This window comes from Stegastes partitus, unplaced genomic scaffold, assembly GCF_000690725.1.
Source record: "Stegastes partitus isolate 25-593 unplaced genomic scaffold, Stegastes_partitus-1.0.2 Scaffold158, whole genome shotgun sequence".
NCBI classification, from domain to species: Eukaryota; Metazoa; Chordata; class Actinopteri; family Pomacentridae; genus Stegastes; species Stegastes partitus.
In genome coordinates this window covers 546,339-568,237 of record NW_007577889.1, presented here as the reverse complement: position 1 = coordinate 568,237, position 21,899 = coordinate 546,339, and the positions used below count along the sequence as shown (strand labels likewise).

Genomic DNA, 21,899 nt, shown 5'->3' with positions numbered 1-21,899 from the left:
TAATTGAGGTAAGAGGAACTAAAACCACTCAATTAAAATTGGGGAAATGATTGTGGTCATGACAGAGAGAGGCTTCGCTACAGAACATTCGCTGCCTCGACTCCGACCAGTTGGATCGGACACCTTAAACAATCAGAACTCCTGTGGATACTGGGACAGTCGTCAAATTATATTTATTTGGAAGCTGTCATGAATAGTTTTCCCAGGCTTTTTTTTTTTTAAGTTGCAGATTTTTTTATTTATTTAATTTTTATGATGACAGATGGTTCAAATCCCAGCTGGGATGGGTGGGAGTCGATTCAAAGCTTCTACTAATCTTGAAACATTTTCATTACGAGTGAGCAGGTGTGGAGTTATTCACCAAATTCTGCAGGTTTATGCTCAACTTATTAGGAGAGCACTTGAGGTTTTATGTTCTATTATTAAAGACATTTAATATTTAGCGAAGCACTAAACTGTTTGATTCCAGCTCCTTCGGGCGGGTTGAGCTTAGTTGTTCTGTACAGCTCTCAGATGGGCTGTAAAATGTTTGGTCAGTGGTCAGGAGCAGCTCCTGTTAGCTGAAGTCATTACTGAATCAGAGCAATAAAATGGTGTTCAGTTCAGTGTCATATGTTTGTATAGTTTACAGCTACCTGTTTGAGTTTTTGTCATCTTTCCCATTGTCATGATACACTGTAAAACAAAACAAAACCAAAAAAAAAACTTCATATCTGGCACCAAGTTTGCCACAAAAAAGTCTAAAAACAGTGAAATAATGCACAGTAAAAACTGCAAAAACAGCAGTAAATATCTGTAAATTTTTAATTGATTCAAAACAGCAAAACAGTGTCTTTGTGGTCAAATTCTGTAAAAGAACTGATTACTCTTTGTGAAATATAGATTTTTGAAATGGGCATTATTTACAGTCTGGGCCCATTTATTTATTTATTTGTTTGTTTTTTTTACTGCTAACATCTGAATGAATACTTTTTCTGTGATTTTACTAGTTATTATCTGTAATTTAACAAAACAGAATCTGTTACATAACAGTTTAAAACATAATTCACCATTTTTACATATTTTTCTCAACAGTCAGTATTAGTAAAATTATATTTCTTTTTTGCTTATTTAAATGCAGTAAAAAAAATAATTTTTTAAAGGACAGAGAGAGAGCAAGAGGGTAATTATACTGTCAACAAAAAATGTAAAAGAACAGATTTTTTTATGTTTACATTAAAGTTTTGGGCATATTTTTGCGGTTAACATTAATGTTTTTTTCTGTGATTTTATTAGTTATTACCTGTGATTTAACGAAACAGGAAATCTGTAAAATAACGTGAATTGTTTTTTTAAAAAATTAATAAATAAAATAATACTAATAATAACAATAAATGCACTTGTTTGTACAAAAATAGGTATTTAATAATAATCAAAGCTAATTAATGTTTGGAAAGTGCTCTCAAAATATTCCAAAATAAGCATTTGCAAACTTTATACTACAGTTTATGGCGTTTATGGCTGAAATGTCACCAGAAGCCCAGAAGTTGCTTAAAAGTTTTAAATGGAAAAAGGAATTAAAACATCAGACAGCATCCTGACACAAGTGAGGAATGACTACAGCTCTTGCAGAGTAATATAACTGCTTGTAACAGCTGTTGTAAAATTATATCATTACCTCCACGTGTTAATCTGATCTGACGCAAAATAAATATTACCACGGACTAAGGGTAGGGCAATTACAATTCTAAGGCATGATGCACTTTCTTTGAACACCGATTTATAGCATTCTTTGTCCTCGGATGATTTTGAAATCAAGCAGCACAATAAAACCCAACCACTCATCCAACTATTTATTAAATTCCCCTTCGTGTTTCTTAAAGAAAGACAACACCCTTGGATGGAGATATAACCCAGTGATCGCTACAAATGCGTCTGATAAAATCTGCACATGTCCTGCTCGCTGTCAACAAGCATGGTTGGCATCATCTGCTGTGATCCAGCTCATGCAAGGCTATAACGGAAGAGTGCCACAAGCTGTGTTCAAAGGAACATACCTCCATCTTGAATATCAAACATTTGGCAGTGGACCCAGCGCGAGTAACCCAATGAGCGATCGGCAGGACAGGGATAAAAGCTGACCCCACGGGTAACATTGCTAATCTCTAAAAAAAGCTGGTTATCCTGAGCTCCTTTATGGGCCAAGCTGGGCTTTGAGCTGATGTAGTATTTTAGGATCCATACGTGTTTGTCAAAGCAAAACAGAAATCTGGATTCTACTCTCTTGTGTAAACGATACTAGGGCTACTGCTTGCTTGAGCATTGCTACAAGATGATGCTGGCTTCTGTGTTTCACAGCTGACATCATATCCTCCGTAGAGATTATGAACAATAATTCAAAACATCTTTCCCCTTCTTCATCAAATCCATAAAGTCTGGTTATTGAGTAAGCTACCATGTCTGTTCTTGTCAACATTTGGGAGGATTCATTGTCTTCTTCAAATGACTGCACTGTAGTCGGAAGCATAGACTGTATAAAAGATGGACGTAGCTACCGTGACGTCAGCCGTTGGTTTCTGCACTGAGAAAATGAAGTCAGGGTTTTGCTACTTCCTGGTTGCTGTCTTGGATTTTTGGAGCCAGTGACGCAAAAATCGTCGGAGGGGGGCGGAGCCATAGGAGCAGCGATTGGTCAGACGGATTGAGAGGCAGGCCCTCTCTTCCCGCCCACATTTACCGCCTTCTACTTGCTTCATCTGTATGGTCGCTGCCGACTGTCAATCAAGCCAGTCACGCCCCTTGCCCCGCAAAATGTTGACGATTTTTTAAAAATTCAGTTTTGATTTATTTTCAGATTGGCCACCTGATCTCTGTACTTGACCATGAAAACTAATTTTTAAAAAATCCTGAGCTGGAGGAATGTGGTATTTCATGATCTGTGATCACTTCTTTTCCAGTTCATTTCTGTGGGAGCCAGGGCTTTTTGGAGCCAGGACTAGTGGATGTAGTGATATTGCAGGTTTTTGACACTTCCGGGTTGGCTTCATTTTTCAGGGCCAGTTGCTACGTCCATCTTTTATACAGTCCATGGTCGGAAGCCAGACTAACTGCTTCGTCTGCTACGCTAACATTAGCACCACCGCCCACCATTTTGTTTTAGCACAACGTTGCAAAATGCTGTAGATACGAAACTTCATTCACTGAATCGCCAATGTCCAAGTTTCAATGAATGCAATTGTAGTAGGGCGGCTACTAATGATTATTTTAAAAATCTGTTAATCTGGTGATGATTTTTACAATTATTGGATTAATTGTTGTTTTAAACAAACATTTTTCTCCTTTATTTACCCAGGTAAGTTATGAAGGACAAATTTTTATGAAGAAAAAAGAAAGACCCAGCAGAATTTTGCATTTTACAACATTTTATTTAACTAATTTCTGTAGAACATAGCTTAAATCAGAAGGAACACAACAAGCTTTATATCTACCTCATCAGTGTAACGCTTTTTCAATTCAAAGCATCAAACACAAAAATGAGGTAAAACTGTTAAAAAATAATACAGTTCGTTTTTGCAAAGTTTGCAGGTCACTCGTCTTATTTGTAGATTTAGTGTGAGGTGCTCCCGCATGAAGTTGTTCATTGAGTTTTCTCTACTGTTTTATCTCCTTTCTCCTTTCTCTTTGAACTTTCGCCTCCACCATCTTGCTGAATGCATTGACTGTGCTGTGGTACACGTGACACAAAACAAGGCCAGCTATTGGCTGTTGGCTACGTCTCCTGCTGGACTGGAGTTGCTCGTTACTGCCACACTTTGGTAGCTGCTATAACAGATTGGTTTAACATTTCGGGGGGAAAAAACGGGCCGTTTATGGTGAAAAATGTTAATAAGCAACTAATTGTCGACTAAATTAGTTGACAACTATTTTAATAATGGAATAAAGTAAGTTGTTTCAGCTCTAATTTGCTGAGAGCAAAAGGTGCAGTTTGAATGTCTTTAGTTAATGGAGGTATTCACACAGATCTGTGCGTAACTGCTTAACACTTTGTATGTTTGCTGAGGTTTGTCTTGTCCACTTTACCCTACAATTTCACATCAATTTCAAACTAAAATACCTGAAAAAATATGTCAGAGTCAGTCCAGGTTATAATAATAATAATAATGCTGTCCAGGTTTTGACAAACTGCTAACAGGAGGTGAAATGGAGTCGGTCACTTCCAGCTGTTTGTAGGAGTCGTTCCTCTATGTTTGTTTAACACCTGCAGCATCAGACAGCAGCAGGATTCATATGTCGATAGAAACATTCCTGGACTGGAAGTGTAACACTGCGGCTGCCTCTGGACGGAACAGAGCAGACGCTATTCCTTGAGGATGCTGAAATCCTTTAATGTGTGCAGCTGGATGCTGCAGGTCTTTAACCACTCCTGTTGCTAGTGCAGTCTTCTTTGCAGCAACGTCAGAGCCAGCGACACTTAAGAAACTCTGTGATGATGACTGTTCTGGAGCCTGTGGAGTTGGTTGTTGAACAAACTGCTCAGCATAATGGACAACACTTCACATCCCCTGCATGACCTACTAATCAGAGTGTATCGGTCGGAGGTTTCTTCAACTCAGCTGCAAAAAAAAAAAGTAATCTGTGCTCGTTGCAGTGATGCTGTACAAAGACTCCTCTCTGTGCATGGAGAGCAGACGTATCTACTGAGGATTTTTCACATTCAACTTTAATTTTCACTGAGAGTTCTATCTTATCTTTTTTTAAACCCATTTTTTTAAATTCTATTTCAAAATGAAATGGTGTTTTTATGTGTCTATCCTTCCATCAACCTGTGAACATCTCCAAAGAGAGAGAGAGTTGTGCACATTTGCACATGTGACACCACAGCGGTAACTGCATTAATTACTGTAATTACAAATTATCCCCAATCAGGATCTAATGGTAAATGACACTGTGTACTTTTCTTCACCTCAAACAAGTGAGCTGTCACACACACAGTCACAGCTTATCAGCGCTTAAGTCATTACTTACACAGCTGTATCCTGAGCTCCATCACAGCTGGATATTATCTTAGCACAAAACTCTGATCCATTTACGAAAGTCAAAGTACTTTTCTGTCATGTCTGTATTTTTAAGGTTTTTTTTCATGTCACAGCAGGATATTTGCAGCAGTTACTTTGTGTGTATGGATGTGTTGGAAAACATGACTTCTCATCTTTACCTAAACATGGCAACTGATGAAAATACATTTTATTGCACCATAAGTTGCTGTACTGCTGTAAATTATCATAACACATGGGCAGTATTTTCAGTTTTGCAATCAGAAATAAAATATCTTGCCTGTACTTAACTTTTTTCCCTTTCAAATACACCACAGCATCTCTTCTTATGACCTATTTTGAACAGTGATCACCCTCAAAACCAAACTGTCTCGCATTAGTCTGTGCACATCAGATAATTACCAAGATTATCTGTAAAATAAGGAACCAAAGTGTATCAGCATGTGATTTCTTAACTGTCAAATTGATATAGTAATGCCCAACAAAGATGTATGTTTATGTTCAAGTGACAAAGCCCTGTCGTGTAGCAGTTAGTAAGCAAAAGAGGAAGTGGTGTCATTATTTAGTTACAAAGCCGGCATAGGGAGGAGGTGAGGGTGGATGGATGGGTGGAGGAAACAGGCCTGTTTAATGCTCATCCTGCGTCACACAGATAGTTGTTTCCTTTCACCATGACTAATGCCAATAATGTAACACCATTAATAATCAAGGGCTTAACAAAGGACTTACTTTAACCCAGACATAAACCTAATCATTGTTGCACTGTTGAATCTTGAACGGTTAGGTTTTCATTTCTTAATTGTGATTTTAAATAGTTTACTTGTGACATATCCTCTGCTGTCAGTTGATTATGTTGGAGGACTTAAACTTACTTTAAAGAACGTTTTTTTAGAGTTGTATAGCAATTGTTGCTTCAAGTTGTCCACTAACTGTCCGTTATTTAACTATCTTGTGTCTATACAAGTTGTCATTTGTAAAGGGCTGGAATTTCTTATCACCTGGACTCTGACTCTTTTTTTTTTTTTGCTTCTTTTGTTTTGTTTCCTTTTTATTGTTTTTCTGCTGCCTTGCTGGAAAAAAAAAAGTCCTTCTGTGAAGGTAAAGATGGGAGGTAAACTGCCTGAAAAAAACTGGAAAGTAAAATAGTTTTTCTTCCATTTTCGGTGCTTTACTCTTGGGTGTTTTTTGTTTCTTTGCTCCAGGAGTTACCTGCCTTTCTAAAGACAGTGAGCAGATATTAAACTCTTCAGTATGAGACAAAGGACTTGTGCATGTGCACTCTCAGATGCTTTCTGCCCTTTTTTGGGGTTTTTTTGCATTGCTGATGTGTTTTGGCCTCCCTGTGGCTGTTTCCACTGTTTCCCTCCAGCTAATGTTTTGTCATCTAAAGCGGTGATGTTATGTGAATTAGCCTGTGGCGGAGATTGCCTTGTGGTGGTGATTCATCACCTGTTTGGCAGAGGTGACTGCATGAACGACTGAGTGAGCAGTTACTGGTATGACGTGCGGAGCGAGCATCTGGTATAGGGGGTTAATTGAGGGCGATTAAGGTGATTAATAGCTTTGTTTGAAGTGAAAACACAAGACAGACTAGCTTGTGTTACAGAGAAAATATTTTGGGGAAAAAATCCATCAGTGGCCAGAGTGCAGAGTGGATGGAGAAGGTAGCAGTCAGGTGTGTGTGTGTGTGTGTGTGTGTTGCAGCCAGAATATTTAGGCTCTCAGCTTAATGGCAGCGTGAAAAAAGACAGAGTACACATTTGTGTGAGTGTTGGATTTGGGAGCTGGCTGTGTGTACAAGGAAATAGAGACATACTGTAGACTCATGTGTGGTCATTGAGGGGGAAAGAGTAATATTGACATGGAGCTGACTGGTTGAAAAAAAAAAAAAAAAAAGCTGCTCCATTCCTATTATTGTCTAAACGAATAAGTGTATGTGTGTGTGTGTGTGTGTGTGTGACTTAAGAGAGACCAAAAAACAAGACAGCACGACAGCACGCTCATATACCAATGCTCAAATACACCTCACTCGATGCTGCTCACTCCTCGCCCCCCAACACCACCTTCTGGAAAAATCTTGTTTCACTGAAACAGGAAGCAATTCCACTCGAGTGGATTGAGAAATAGTTGCATTTTCTTCAAGTATCAAGGTTTTGGACAAGCAGAGCGCCACCATAAAAATAAAATAAAATAAAAATAAAATGAAAAACATCCCTCCATCATGGTGAATATCTCTCATTTTGTTTCATAGCAGTGCTGATTTGCTGCCGCGATTTAAGATTTTCTTGGAGAGAAAGTAAGAAATCTGTCAGGGAGAGATTTGTTAAAATTTCATTGAACAGTTCTGCACAACCTGTGAAAGACTGGGACCTTGGAATCCAAACGCTTTTAGCCTCAGGAGCAGCGAAGAGGTGGCAACGCTGTTTAATAATTGATCATTTAAAGAGGTACTACCATAAAGTTGAATGATTTACAAGAGATCGATTGAAAACTGTGTCGTTATACTAAAGCAGCACAGGTCAACATATCCACACTTTAAGTCTAAATAGGTCCAAAACAACCGGATCTTTCCAATAATGCAACTCAGCAGCATCTATTATTTAGGTCAACATCTCCAATTTGTAACACAAACTTTCTGTCAAAAGTCTACAGGAGATAACCCTGAACACATCACCGAGATATTTTATACAGCTGGTTCCACAGGTTGAGGAGTTTTTCTCCTCTTTTAGGACTCATGATGAGCAAACTTCGGCTGTACACAAATCAGATATGGCCATTCACTGCTACAATTCTAATGTTTCTTCCTATTTATTGATTTTGCGGCATATCATTTGCACCGTCAGGCTATCTGTCAGGGCAGCTGCCGTGATGTTTGTTGGCTCCTCTCTGCTCAGTCTGTGCTGTGGGTGTGTCTTCCCTTTTGGTTTCCTCACCTGTGCTGAATCCTGCAATGAAGCTCACCTGATCCTGGTTTAGCGATCACCCTCCTCAGTATAAATCACCAGCTTTCCATTCACTCTTGGCCAGATTGTCAGCTTTCTGTGCCTGGTAATTAAATCAGCAGATTCTACCTTGCATCTCTCGTGAAGTTTGGTTTGTTCTAAAATACAGTCTGTCCACTTGTGTTTGCTTATTCCCCATGTTACACTTCTGGAATAAGGATTACAACTTGCAAGACAACCTCCCCCTACTCCAGCCCACATCACCTTTGCCTCTTGGACTTAGACTCTCCCCTCTGCCAGGCAGCCAGCTCACCTATTCCACCTCTCCCCTAATGAATCTTTTCACCTAACTCCTCCTTCAGTGGCTGCTTCACTTTCCTGCTTTTACATTGTGGCAATTTGGATTTGTCAGAATAATGAGCCAGGCAGCACTCATATATTTCCATTTAAATGAAGCCCTTTTAGTCAAAATTTTTATTTCGCAAATTAAACAATTACACAGCATTGCAATGTCAGTGTGCATATCAACAGCCCTTTTTTTTTTTTTTAACTCTCTTGTAGGATAACTAACACCAAAAGACCTATCTATACCCTTGATGGCTGTCTGGGGAAACCTAATCACCTCTGTCATCAGGCGATTTACTGTCGCTGCAGCTACGCGCTGCTAACGTTGCGTCTTACAAACTAGAGCCAGTCACCTTCCACAACACTACACCTGTCACACACTGGTTACACACAAGGCTGCGTTCCTCTCATCAGTTAACCACGAGGGCACCGCATGTTGTCACACGGATAAACGGATGCTCGACTTGAAGGATCTGAGTTGTTCCAGGGATCTTTGACTCATACTTTAAGCACTGAGTCTCTGGGGTCACCTCTAATGGTCTCTCTTTTCACTCTTGGTCTGAACTGAATTCTGAATTAGCTGCAACTGATGAATGATTTATTACTTGGAGCCCTACTGCCCCAAAATTATGTCCATACATACTTTTAATCACCACACAAGAAATGTAAAAAAAACAATTATACATCTGATGGGGCGGGACATGTCCTCCTGGTAACACAGAGAATGGCAGGATATTTTCCGAAACCTAACCAAAGAGAAAGTGAAAAACGACAATTAAAGACTAAAAATCATTGGTCACACAAACCACATCTCCTTGGTGAATGTGCTGCGGTGGACTTGTGCCGCCACCCTTCCAAACTCCTCATGTGGATTTTGTGGTTCTTTGGAAGTGGAAAGGTTTCAAACTCTGTCCTACAGGAGCAAAAAGATTTCTCTCAAAACATAATAGAACGCACTTTTGTTGTATAGAAAAGTCCTTTTTTTAGTAGACAGGGATGCTACTTGTTATACATCTTCCTGATTTTTTAAAATTATGTTTGTTTATCAGTGTGGAACGTCCTATTTTTGCTCGTCTTTTAGTTTTTAATTAAACGTTCAGCCAAGATGTGAAGATTTATGGGGGTTCTTGGTTCACTCTTCTATTCCACCTGTTTACTCCTTTGGATTGCTTCTCCGTACACTGAACCCTATTTAGAAGAGTTGTTCATGAAGCATCATTAAACTTAGATTCATGATTCATAGCATGGCGTGCGTTGAAAGTGGGCACTCCACTGGACCAGACAGAGAGAGATACAAATTGGATAGCCATAAACTATAGCTGAGTGCAGTCATGCAGTCAAGACTATAAGAAAAAAAATCTCTGCCTGCTCTTCTATCAGCGCCCATCACCATTTGTCATATGTATAGTGGGTTCACAGTAAACTCACCTTCAGTGCTTACTCACTTTATATCCCTGCTACAGAATTCAGGAGCAATAATGTTATGTAAATTGAATAAGGCTCGTCTACTGCAGCATGAAGCTGTAAATTTCTAACACAGCTGTAGTGATTGTATTTAGGTTGGCAATTTAGCACTAAAAACACATGGGAAACAGGTGAAGTGTCAGAAAACGCTCCGAACATATTGTAGCATCTCCTCTGCAATCTACCCCCTTAATGATGTCGCATTACAGCAAAAGGAAACGTATGATAAGAATGTCTTCCCCCTCGAGTAATCTCTCAGAGAATTTGCGAAATGTGCCATATTTGGCTCGGAGGGAGTAAAGGGAGATGGCACTGGGATCTGTCAAGGTCGTCTGTCAAAGGCAGGACGCGTGTCTGAATTACGGGAAGTGTTTCATTTCAAAACAGAAAACGCTTCATAACCAATAGCGAGGGAGCTGAGCGGGAAGACAGACGCGGTGATTCCACCAGCAGTCAAAACACCGACCTGAAATAGATGCTTTGTTCCCCGTAAATGGCTTTAACACGTGTTCCCCCCCGAAACTCGAGATGTATAATAACATCTTTTTACAGGCTCTATTTATATTGTAAAAGCTATTAGACTAAATTGTATGTCATCCTCTTTTCCCTCCGTGTTTTTTTTTAATCTTTGAGTTTTTGGCACTTGCCTGGTTGACGGGTGTTTTGCTCTGAGCTTAATCTCCATCGACTAAAAGGGAAAGTAAAATGCTCTCAAACATGTTGCTGATCTTGGCAGGTTGTATCACACTTATGAGTTATAGCGAGCTACAGGGTTCCTGCTATCGCGGCATCTTAACCCGACACTTTTCCTTGAACTCTCGCCACTCCCTCCCGGCGCGCTGCCTTGTGCCAGCTGTTATTCTTAAAGGTCTGTGAACCTTACATCAAAACACAGTTTTATATGTCATTAAACTCCACTATCCTCTCCTCATAGACCTCAGAGATAATCAATCACTTGTAAAAGGGTGCCAATATGTTAGCATACGACGGGGCGTGCGGATCAGAACATGAATAACATCGGGCCGGATTGGATTACCGGGAGTCAGAATGCGGTCGGTGGGATTGTTTAAGTTTGGGTTTGCAGAATTTTCTATAGAATAAAATCTGACCCAAGCTGGATAAATACTGCTTTAATGGCGGGGCAGTCGGAGCTGTTTTTGCATTGGTGTTATTGCTGCCACCCTTGGTCTATAAAGTTCCTGAACTTGCCTGGCATGTGCTGGTTTTAGCTTATAAAGGTGAGAGCTCTGAGGCCCGGGGAACAGCGCCGTGAAGGTTATACTAAAGCTGTGTGGAGCTGATCACAGCTAGAGGCTTTTCTAACGTCTCCAAGGAAAGTGCTGACTTTTATAACCTGTATTACAAAGTATTTATATGCTAAATAATCATATCTGATGAAAGAAATTACCCGCACTCATCCCCTTCCGCCCCTCTCTCTGTTTGTGTCTACATCTGCAAAACCACCTCATTCTCTGCATTGAGGGCAAGAGAAGGATGAGTGCCGATTAGAGGGAAGCATTGCGAAAGCATGTTAATGAGAAGAAAAGGGTAAACAGAGGGCAACCCGCAGGAGGTGGCACCATCATTCACCCACAGCTAAATCAATCCACATAATACACTGCAATTGTTTGCTCTGACATGAGCAAGATGCTGATAAATGCTAAAAACGACGTCATTTCTACTTTAATTTGACGTTACGGTCGGACTGGATTTCAAGCTCGGCGCAGGCTGTTGTTTCAACGTTTCTTCAGCGCTATAATGTTCTTTGGAGGCAAAGACGGCTAGCGGGAGAGAGGTGAGAGAAAGTGCGGTCTTGTGGTCTGCTTCGGTTTCTAATATTGCAGAGGTAGTTCTTCGGCAGCCAAGCAGCACCATGTGATGGTAACCGGATCGCCACACAGCTGCAGCCGCGGGCACCCTCGGTCGTCCCCAAGGCCGCTGGAATAGCGACAGGGCAGCTCCACACACACATGCGAGCACACAACTACTGTACATACACACACACACACATCAGCGTATGGAAAATCCCAAATAGTACAGGATGGGGGTAAGTGGGGAGGCGCGGGAGAGAACTCTACACTGCCTGTTTCAAAGATGTTTTTAAAGCTGTGAAATTTCTAGTCCGACCACGGCAGGCTGGGTTACACACAGGGCTGTCTTTTAAACTGAGAGCCTGTATGTTTGTTCTTCTGTTAAATGAAGGGTGGCAGTGGTCAGACGGGAACCCAACTACAGTCAATTAGGAATGTCTCTGTCAGAGGGCAGACCAGACTCTTGTTCTCTATTAAAGCCGTGTTGTTTCTATTAGCTCTGATGGCCATCGCTGTGAATATATGGAGCTGCTCTGACGAATACCTCAAAGTACTTCGAGGTGAAAGAGTCTAAATGTGACGGAATCGTCTCCTAAGTACAAATTAGATTCAAGTTGGGGTTTTTTTTACCTTGTAAGCATATCCATATGGTGTTTTTTTTAATATGCCACAAGACTTAACATGATCCAAGTAGTGTTTGAGCAAAATTCCAGGTGAGCTGGTGTGCTGAGCTGCAGCCATTGGGGAGGGGTGGGTGGAAAAAGACACTTCATAGATCGTACATTCTGAAGGAGGCAGCGGTGTAGAGTTCTTCGAAGCCATTTCAAGGCAGGAAGGGATCATTTTCATGGAAACGACCTCTGTAGTTTTGATACACACACATATGAGTTTTGAAGGCTTTAATCTCTGCCCAGAGATGTTTGCTGCTTCAGAACAGCCTGAATAGCATAAAACACTGATATGACCAGTTATGTGCTTGTTTGTTTATTGAAGCAAGTTATAAGATCAAAACATACTATGTTAATGAAGCTACAGCAAGGAGATGTTTGTCTTAGCTCACAGAAGAAGCTGGAGGTATGATGCTGTTTTATTGTTCATCCATTTGTCCATCCATCCCATTTATTGTGAACACCATATTTTGGGAACGCACTTGAGGAATTTCTTCAAATTTGGTGGAAATATTCACTTGGAATAAAGAATGAACTGAGGTCAAAGGTCACAACTGAGGAATTAATATGCTAATTAAGACGGCATTTCACATCAATGTCAAATACTTTGATAATACTATTACAACGTGACGACTTTTTTTTTTAATCCAAAAGGTCAAAGGTTAAATTCAATGCTCACAGACGGGCAGATTGTTTAATAACTGGTCAGATACCGTATGGTGACACTAACCTTTTATGCTCACCTTGAAACTGTGGTGATTGGATATTCTCTCTGTCTTCTCTGCTGTTGGATTGAATGTGTGGGTGAAGCTTCCACATATTCGAATCAGAATCAGCTTTATCAGCCAGTCATGTAAACACAAGCAACAAACTTTTTTTTTAGTTGTTTTTCTAAATTAACTTACACACCTCAGACTGTATGTATCATATAAGACTGGACAGACATGAATGTAAACTGCAGCTCGACTGGCTGGCAGAGGCAAACAACCGCAAGGTGGTAATTTTATTTTTTTTGTGAAATAGTCCTTGACTTATGAGCACAGCCTTTCCTGAAGTGCACAGCATCCGTCTGTACTGTGCAGACAGATTTAAGTTGGTTGTCTGGTGGGATGATCTATCGAGCGTGTCTTGTTTGTCTGTGTGTTTGTCCATTCATCTCTCATAAGGTATTTCTGGTCATACCGCCAGTCTGACACCTGCAGAGACCATACATCTTCCACTGTGATCTAAACTTTGATTTTTTTTTTTTTTTTTTAAACACACCAATTTGATTCCTGAAGATCAAAATATATAACTCAAACACGTCTCAGATATCATTGTCAAATTTGGGAAAACTTTGACGAATGATCCTTGGCACTGTTTTCTAGAGTCTAAAAATATTACTTCACTGGCCGGAGGGGGACACCAGGATTAAAAGGTTGGCTTGTCAAACTGTGAAAGGCTTTACAACATCGGGCTCATTTTTAGTGGAAGAAATGCCACTCTGCATCGGTGCTACCTAAATAACAGGTTTCTCTTCCGTCTACTTACCCTGTTCATTCCTTTTAGAGGTCACTGCATAGCATCGAAAACTAAATGTTTGCTAACTCATGCAATACTGCACAGAAGATGCTTTCAGTTTTGGCTTTAAAGTGAGATTCCATGTCTCAAACACACACACACACACATATACAAGTGTAACGCAACCCGTCACCAGTATCTCTGAGTCAGGCTTGGCTACCAAACACCAGAATGCATGCAGCGCTGTTGCAGGGCAGGGTAGGACAGGAGCGAATCCAAAGTGCATGGCAAGTTGGCAGACACTTCAAACGCTCTGCCCTGAACCGTGATACTCAATGTTGCATGATACTTGTTGGGGTAAACGGAGGGAACACTGCAGGGAGCGTAATGATAACACTCATCAGCACACCCAATATGGCGGCTGACAAGTTTTAAAAAATTTGAATAAATAAAACCGTGCAGGAAATTATTTGAAGTATTTGTACCGGGGGAAGGAGGATGTAGGTTTCTCTCATCTAAGTGGAAAAGGATAATCTTTTTTAATTAATGTAGTTTTTACATCAACATCTCACACTGAATAATTTATACCGTGTGAGTTGGCTTTTTTTTTTTTTTTTTGAATCACTGTCAGTTTGTTACAATCAGCCAAAACAGGGCTGAAGTTGTTTCAATATTTTGTTGGGATTTAGATGTAAATGCTAATAAAAAGTTTTTATTTTTTAATGAATTGGATTTAGGGTTAGAAAACACCCAGCAGTGGAAAGGCAGTGACGCTAAATCAACCCAAGCCAACAATAAACAGAACCAAAGTTCTGCTCTGTTCTGTTTAAGCTACTTATATACAAGACCAGAGGGAAAAAAATGGTACATTTGACACTATATCCATGCTTACATCTCTGCTTTAAGGAATGGATTTGCAGCAGATTATATGGAATTAATTAAAACATTTCTCAACAGTTAATTAAAGTCTAGAAAGGAGAGTCCACAGGAGCATAACCTGCCTCATATATATGATCGCATATGGCCTCAAACCAGCTGATCATAGCAGGTCAGGCCATGAGGCATGTGCTCAAAACTTATCTTCTACTGTAAACTTCCCTATATTCGAAATCAAACCTCCTCTCACGTGTTATGGACCTAAATTTAAAGTTATCGTCCACTTCTCCCACAATAATGTAGCCCCTAAATTAATAAATCGTCATTAATCAGTTTGAAGGCAAAACATGAAATTTCATCGTCTCCGAGGCAGAAGAGCAAATGAGAATAAATGAGAAACCTCCAGGCAGCGGTAGAGCTTCTGTTTTGGTTCAGGGAGAAACCAGTGAAAGTTTGCATTCGTTATGCTATTATACCAAATTAGTGGGACAGAACAACCTGACAGCCTGCCTTCGTACGGTTTCAGTCGCTGTCATTTTTTTTTTTTTTGCTCCAACAAGAATATTATTTTAAGTCCTTTGAGCAGGAGTGCAGCTCCTTTCTATTCAAACTCGGCGTGTCAGGTGCGGTGCCCTCATCCACCTGGAGTGTTCTTTTCCCTGTCCAAACACCCCATAACAACACCATTAAATTCAGATTTTGTCCGTCTCAGGAGTGCCAAGGGGAAACGACCTTGCCCACACCAAGACATATGCTTTTAGCCGACTCTCGTTCTGTAATGAGGGGGAGTTGGCAGGACGATCAAAGGCTTTCCACTGAACCCTGATACTAAATGTTGCTGATGATCTGTCCGAGGGGAGAGCTAACTGATCATACCAAACAAGTGGAGAGGTCAAGCAGGTCTCGAAGTGAGGCTGTGAAAAACTGCCTTGAATGAGAATGTGTCTGCCCCGTGCACACGGCTAGTGTAAACACTGAAAGGTGGTAAAGGAAATGAAGGCAATGGGGGGAAAAAAACCATCAGTTTGATAGTTCCGTGTGATATAGCTGTGGTGTGACGGCTTCACGCAAGGCCTATGGTGTATGTAGACGCCCGCTTGGCTCTGAATGGCAGGAGAAAAAGAAGACCTCCTAGCCTGAAATAACAGCACGGAGGTGAAATGGAAGAGTCTTGAGCATATGTTAACTGTGGGTTTGCTCTTTGTCATTTCTCCCTTCAGCTCCATCCAGCTCTTTTATTCTCTCCAATGTTTCCTGTCACTGCCGCCGATAGAGTCCGTAAGATGAAAATGTAAATATCAAGAGTTACGCGGGGAAACGCCAAAGCAAAGCTTTTCTACCCTGAGCGGAGTGAAATCAATCCGGCTGAAATGGAAATGAGGCACGACGAGAGAATGAACAGCAGGAGTGCCAGAGGTGGGCGACAAAAGGCGCAGAGCGGGAATTAAGGAGAAGGGTTGGGGCTGTTGGGGATTCAAAAACATGTTTCAACCTGTTGAAACTGCTTTGTCAGCAAACTGGCCTGAATCCAATATCCACCCCCCCTTCCTCACATGTCCTCTTTCTCTCTCCTTTCCTCCCTTCCCCCACAAAGGAAAATGTTAATAAACTGGCGATTGCCGATCGAATCAAACCCGTCCAAAGAGCACAGAACAATAAAGCTAATCTGTCTGTCCCTGGCACAATCCTAACAAGAGCGGCGGAACGTGACTGGCGTTTCAGAGCGGGGTCGCTATCTATTAAGCCACCGCACACCTCGGCTAAGGACACTTCAGAATGAAACATGGGGGGAAATGGATAAATTAGCTTCTCTCCTGGTTTCGCTGGGGGAGGAGAGGTTGATTTATATCCGCCTGTGTTATTCTTCACAGAAGTCATTATCACCCCTTCGTGATTGATGCTTATCTTTTTATCATCACAGCGAAATTGCCAATTTGTACTCTCTGCAAGGAAGAGGTTTTAATATTGCAAAACTGACACAGATAGTGTACAATCAAACACAATGGCACAGTCGGCGCTTTCATGCTGAAAATCTCACCTTCCTTTGTGCCGGTCGGCCTTCCCTGTCTGTCTGTGAAAAGACGAGGGGGGGGGGGGGTTCTGATATGCTGGTAGACGCTCACAAACAAAGACTCTGCTATCACCTCTGTGTTGACGCCACAAGGTCCTGAGTTGTCAAAAGTATCTGACCTCCATCTCTGCCAGATTACAGAGCAGAACAAAGAATTGCAGGGGAGAAGAAGTAAAAAGTGGATATAGATCAAATGCGTGTTCAAACAAACTCGGCTGGCGTCGAGCTGGGCATACAATAAAGAACAATGTCGCCTAGGCAACACCGGCACCCTCCCAGTCTATCTCCGGGCGAATATTCCCTCATGTTCCCCGTCAACCTGTTGACGTGATAAAATTATACTTTACGGAACATCGAGCAGCATGACGTGTGATCAATGAGCTTTAGGTACAGTAACAATGACAGTTGGAGCGCGACAAAGCCAATGGAATAAGCTCCGCTGCAGGAACATTTCTTGGCAAACCACCTGCTTCACCTCATGTTACTCTCATTGTTAGTTTTCTTGCGGGTTAAGAGCTTCCCGAGCAGCACCTGGTTCTGACACCAATCGGCCCGCCGCATCTAGACTGTGATTTAAAAACCAAAACCATAAAGTAAGAAAAGGGCACAAGTACAAACACTACTTGACTTTTTCATCAACTTGGTTTTATGGCTGTATTGTATATTTCTTGCGCAGGGAAAGAGAATAAAACATGATGGAGGGTCAAAGCAGAGTGCTTCAGTACATTTTTATGGCACTGCTGACAGGAGGATAAAAAAAAAAGGATAACTTTTTTTAAATGTGTGCATTGTACAAAATATGATCAATGCTGGCAAATAGATAAAAATATAGTGTTGAAGTACATATATCTTTCAGTGTTATAGTTTTAATAAAAGATCAAATATAGTAAAATACACTGTCGTGAAAATAAAAAGAAACATTTCATTTCTGAAACCTGTTTTTTAAATATTTTGCCACTTTAAAGAAAAGTGTTTTATAACCTGTTATACAAAATAGCAGTTTTTTTTTTAATATTTATAGCCTCAGATTAAATTCTTAGTCCATACATAACAAAGTGCACGACTCCACTTTCCGTTTGCCTGTCAGGCCCTCAGCAGAGCCTCTACAGAGAAAGGTAATGGCCTCACAGCGGGAGTCCTGGCTGAGCTGCCATGAGGGCTCTTGACAGAGTCGACATGAGGACCCGCCTGTGTGGCTGGAGTGTCTGCAGTCCAGCCCTTAGCTGTCAGAGGTCTGGGATCAGAAGTCCTGCTGGGTGCGCTGATGTCTGGTTCACCCAGGAGACGCTGATCGGATCCAGAAGCAGACAATGCTGAAGAGCCATTTGAGTCCTTCCTTTCTGTTGTTTTTGAAGTGGATTTGACAGGTTCAGCACGTGATGTGGTGCTGCCATCCGTTTTGAGTCTGTGCTGTGATAGTAGAGGTATTAACTCTGCTTGGCTTTTCTTCTCCTTCCATCCATTCTGCACCTCCTCGCTGCTTTCCTCCGAGCTTCTGCATAACAAAAAGTCATTATAGCCGCCTCCTGTGGGTGACCTGCTCTTCAGGTGGAAGAACTGATAAAACTGGAAGTCGCACTCATAAAGAGGCTTGTATTTATAAACAGGCACGTAGCTCAATGCCCCTACAGCAGCGGGGTCCTTGCCGGGAGGGCAGCAGTGGAGGCCGGGGGAGATGGGCAGGGGTGGAGGCTGAAGCAGGGGGATGAGGGCGGATGAGGAGGAGGAGGAGGAGAAGGGCAGGTCGGTGTGCAGCTCCCTCTGTCTCAGCTCGCGCTCCATCATCACGTTCTCCAGCTCCTTGTCCGCGAAGGCCCGTCTCTTCCTCATCCGGGCGCTGATGGACGGGCAGGTGAAGGGCGGCTGGTCGTGCTGCTTCGACCAGCAGGAGGCGTCGTCCTCCGGAGGAACAGCAGATTTTAACCCTGAACACGGAGAGCAGAGCCACACGCTGCCGTTACCTTCATTTATTCACATAATCACTTTATGTACTAGCCAATTAATTGCTATGTTTATGTCTGAGCAATTTGTTGTTTATTATTTTCATTATGCACTTGGTTAGCTGTGTCATTTTTGCTTTAGTGAGAGCAGGGGAAGACTGAGAGGGCTATAAAGAAGACAAAGCCTCCAGTGGGATTTGACTGCAAGCCAGCAGGTATTAATACGCGTTTCGTATTACAGTAATGGCCTGTTGTTGTGAAATAGTGAAGTCACAATGATGAGGTGTGTTTAGCCAAATTAAGTGTGTCTAGCTATGTGCAATAATATCCGAGAAGGTGAAGTGAAGGTGCTGTGAGCATGAGAAGGCTCCGTCAAGGCAGCAGAAATTACAGCGAATATTTGAATATTACACAATACATATCTGTCTAGAAAGAGAAAGTACTTGTGTGAAGGTGTTGTGGGGACAAACAGGTAATGTGAGGACAGCAAGCGTATCCCCACAAGGCCAGGAATTTATTTTAGGCTCAAGTTTTGTGCTTAAGGTCAGAGCCATATATTGATGATCAAAAAAATCTGGTAAAAAAAAAAAAACAAACCCAAAATACATTTAATTTGACATGTCAGCATGCAGTGAGTGGCCACCAGCAGATGATTAATCAATCTGATTCATTTGTGATCTTGCATGAATTTTTCAGAAATGTACTAAAAGCAATAAAATAACAGTAAAAGTCGCCTTTAAGTGATCTACTCAACTACTGGAGGGGGAGAAAAAAAAAAAAAAGCACTTTTCATCACAGTCTGGGAGAAAAAGAGCTCCGTTAATGAGAAAGGAGATGTTAATTAAACTTTACCCTGCAGGATGCTTTTAGCCACGATGCTCGACTCGGCTGCTCTGGTATAACACTGATAGGCCGTTCTCCGCAACGGAGCCGCACATCTGACCCCTCTCTTACCCTGAGAGAAACATGCGAACAGGAGTTAGACATTTGGATGTAATTATGTTACACTGAGTCTGTCCCCCAAGGGTAATTAAAGGGAGTGAATGCATTATGTAAGGGCCAAGCAGAGGTCTGCGAGATTCTGAGATTTAAGCACGAGAGATGTTTGACCACTTTCACCAGAGTAATGGAGCTGCTCCATGTAAATGTGCATCATTTTCTATAGAAGAGCATCCTAATGCCCTGTTCTGTTCTGTACTGTGTTTTGTTAAACATTGTATAACACCAATAATACAAATTTATCACATATATAATACATATCAAATGTTAGAATTAAGGATTTCACATTTTCCCTTCAGTAATAACTTTAGACTGATTTCTGTTACACATCACATCACAACTGGAATGAACTGCAAAACCGAGTAAAGTTTGACATTACAGTTAGATCTTTTCATTATGTTCAAAATGTAATCAGTGTGTCAAATGTTTGCTTTGTGTTACTGCACCGTTTTGTCTATTTACTCTCATGTGCAACAGATACTCAACATAATTTGACTTTATGGAAATACAAGCATCTCAACTAACTTGTTCACTGCAGTCATTAGAAGAACAGCAAAGATATTTCAGAATTAATGAGGAAACGTTTAAATGTTCAAAACTTTGATCTAATCTGAGGGGGGAAAATAGATTATTTCGTATATACTAATGGAAAAATAAAGACAAACCATGTCCGTTATTGAGATTTAAAAGTTTTGTCTTTCTGTGGAAGTGGCATCACCCATGAGTGGATAAAAGTCCTATATGCGCAAATTAAAAACTATTTTTTCAGGACTTCTGTTAAATGTTGGCTAGAATATTTGTGTTTTTCTCTTCAGGAAAAGAATTCAGGGACATCTGTTGAAAATTATTGTATTAAAAAAAATACATTTTCATCCTCAGTGTCTTATGACATTTCCAATATTTTTTTTCTTCTTCGGTTTTCCTGCAGTAATTCCATTTTTCTCTCTGCACCATGTGTCTGTTTGCTCTTCACTAATCACCTGTGGGAAGTCATGCTTTGCCCATCTCTTATTTTCCCCGTCGGTTCACTGACCTGCCCTTGCGCTCTCCTCACCTCCGCAGCCTGCTGCCGCCGGAGCGCGACCTGCGCTGCCATGACGCGCTGCCTCTCCACCACCAGCAGGCAGCAGGCGCAGCGACAGTCCCTCCAGCGGCAGAAGCGTTTGTGGCCCTTCAAACACGAAACGACGCCGTGGTTTCGACAGCGAGCGCATTTGGGGCTCCGAGTCATCTTGCGCGCTTTCTGCTGCGGGCCTTCTGGAGACAACCGGACCGCTTCGTTCTCCCCTCCGTCCCCGGGGCGGCCGCGCTGACCCGCGCATCCGTCAGGACTTGTCACGTCAAAAACTTCTTCAGATTTTAGTACATCAAGTTTTGCTGTTGTCTCCGGCTGCAGGCCTCCTTCCAGCTGAGCGGACATCTATGACTAATGGCAGAAGAATTCCACTTTAATCCGTTGTGCGCAAAAACTGAGCCTCTACAAATAATAAAAAGGGATATTGAACACATGTAACACAACTAATTTGGCGTGACTATAGTTTTAGCCAAATATAATATAATGAAAAAAAAAATCTATATTATCAATTAAAACATCAAAAAAGTCCCAAGCAGTTTTACGCACGATGTAAACAAACACAACAATTGCAACACCGCAGCACTTTCAGCACAACAGGCAGGAGCTTCAACACATGATTCTAACTGAAACAAATCAGCTTCCATCACAAAGAAACTAAATCGGCGCATTAAGAGCGGATACCCCGGTGTAGCGAGGCTTTACGCACAACTTTTACGCAAAACTAATTCCGAGCACCAACCCATGTGGTGAGGTGTCCTGCATCAGCCTGCTGCTGCTGCTGCTGCTGCTACATGTCAGTGTTTTCAGGGTGGAAACTTTTCAGCCTACCGCCAGACGTTTGAAATGTTAAGCCTCTCTCAGCTGCTCTCTGACGCCGTTTCCAAGAAGGAGCGGATAGTAGACCGGGCCACAATGCCGAGCTCCTGGCGCGTGACCATGAGCAAAGATTTGGGGAAGCCCGTTTACAGCAAAAAGAAAAAACAAAAAAAGCAAGTCTCGCTCCCTATAAACCCCCGTACCTGCGCCGCCCCTGCCCACCTTCCAGGATGTTCTCATCTTTCAAGACGTTGGCGCATCTCTGTTCTAGGCGAAAGGTGGCAAGAAAATTTCCATTTTGTGGCACAAAAAATGTTTACCAAGAGCTGTTCGGGTGACAGCATTTGTAAACAATTTAC

General features: G+C 41.5%; 1 protein-coding gene across 1 annotated transcript; it reads right to left on the bottom strand.

The window, feature by feature from the left end:
- Window positions 1-17,333: 17,333 nt before the first annotated feature.
- On the bottom strand, window positions 17,334-21,474 carry dmrt2b (doublesex and mab-3 related transcription factor 2b). Its single transcript, XM_008279417.1, has 3 exons — window positions 20,683-21,474; window positions 19,503-19,605; window positions 17,334-18,635 (listed from the first exon to the last, which is right to left on the bottom strand). Exons 1-3 carry the CDS (start codon window positions 21,067-21,069, stop codon window positions 17,794-17,796), a joined length of 1,332 nt encoding a protein of 443 aa, XP_008277639.1. The 5' UTR covers window positions 21,070-21,474; the 3' UTR covers window positions 17,334-17,793.
- Window positions 21,475-21,899: the final 425 nt, after the last annotated feature.

Bases quoted from the DNA above. Each gene is read 5' to 3' on its own strand.
- dmrt2b (XM_008279417.1), bottom strand. From the start codon at position 21,069: ATGTCCGCTCAGCTGGAAGGAGGCCTGCAGCCGGAGACAACAGCAAAA. The intron at 19,606-20,682 runs GTCAGTGAACCG...TGTTTCTCTCAG, and splicing joins TGAGGAGAGCGCAAGGGCAG to GGTAAGAGAGGGGTCAGATG. The intron at 18,636-19,502 runs GTAAAGTTTAAT...CTCCGTGTTCAG, and splicing joins GGCTAAAAGCATCCTGCAGG to GGTTAAAATCTGCTGTTCCT.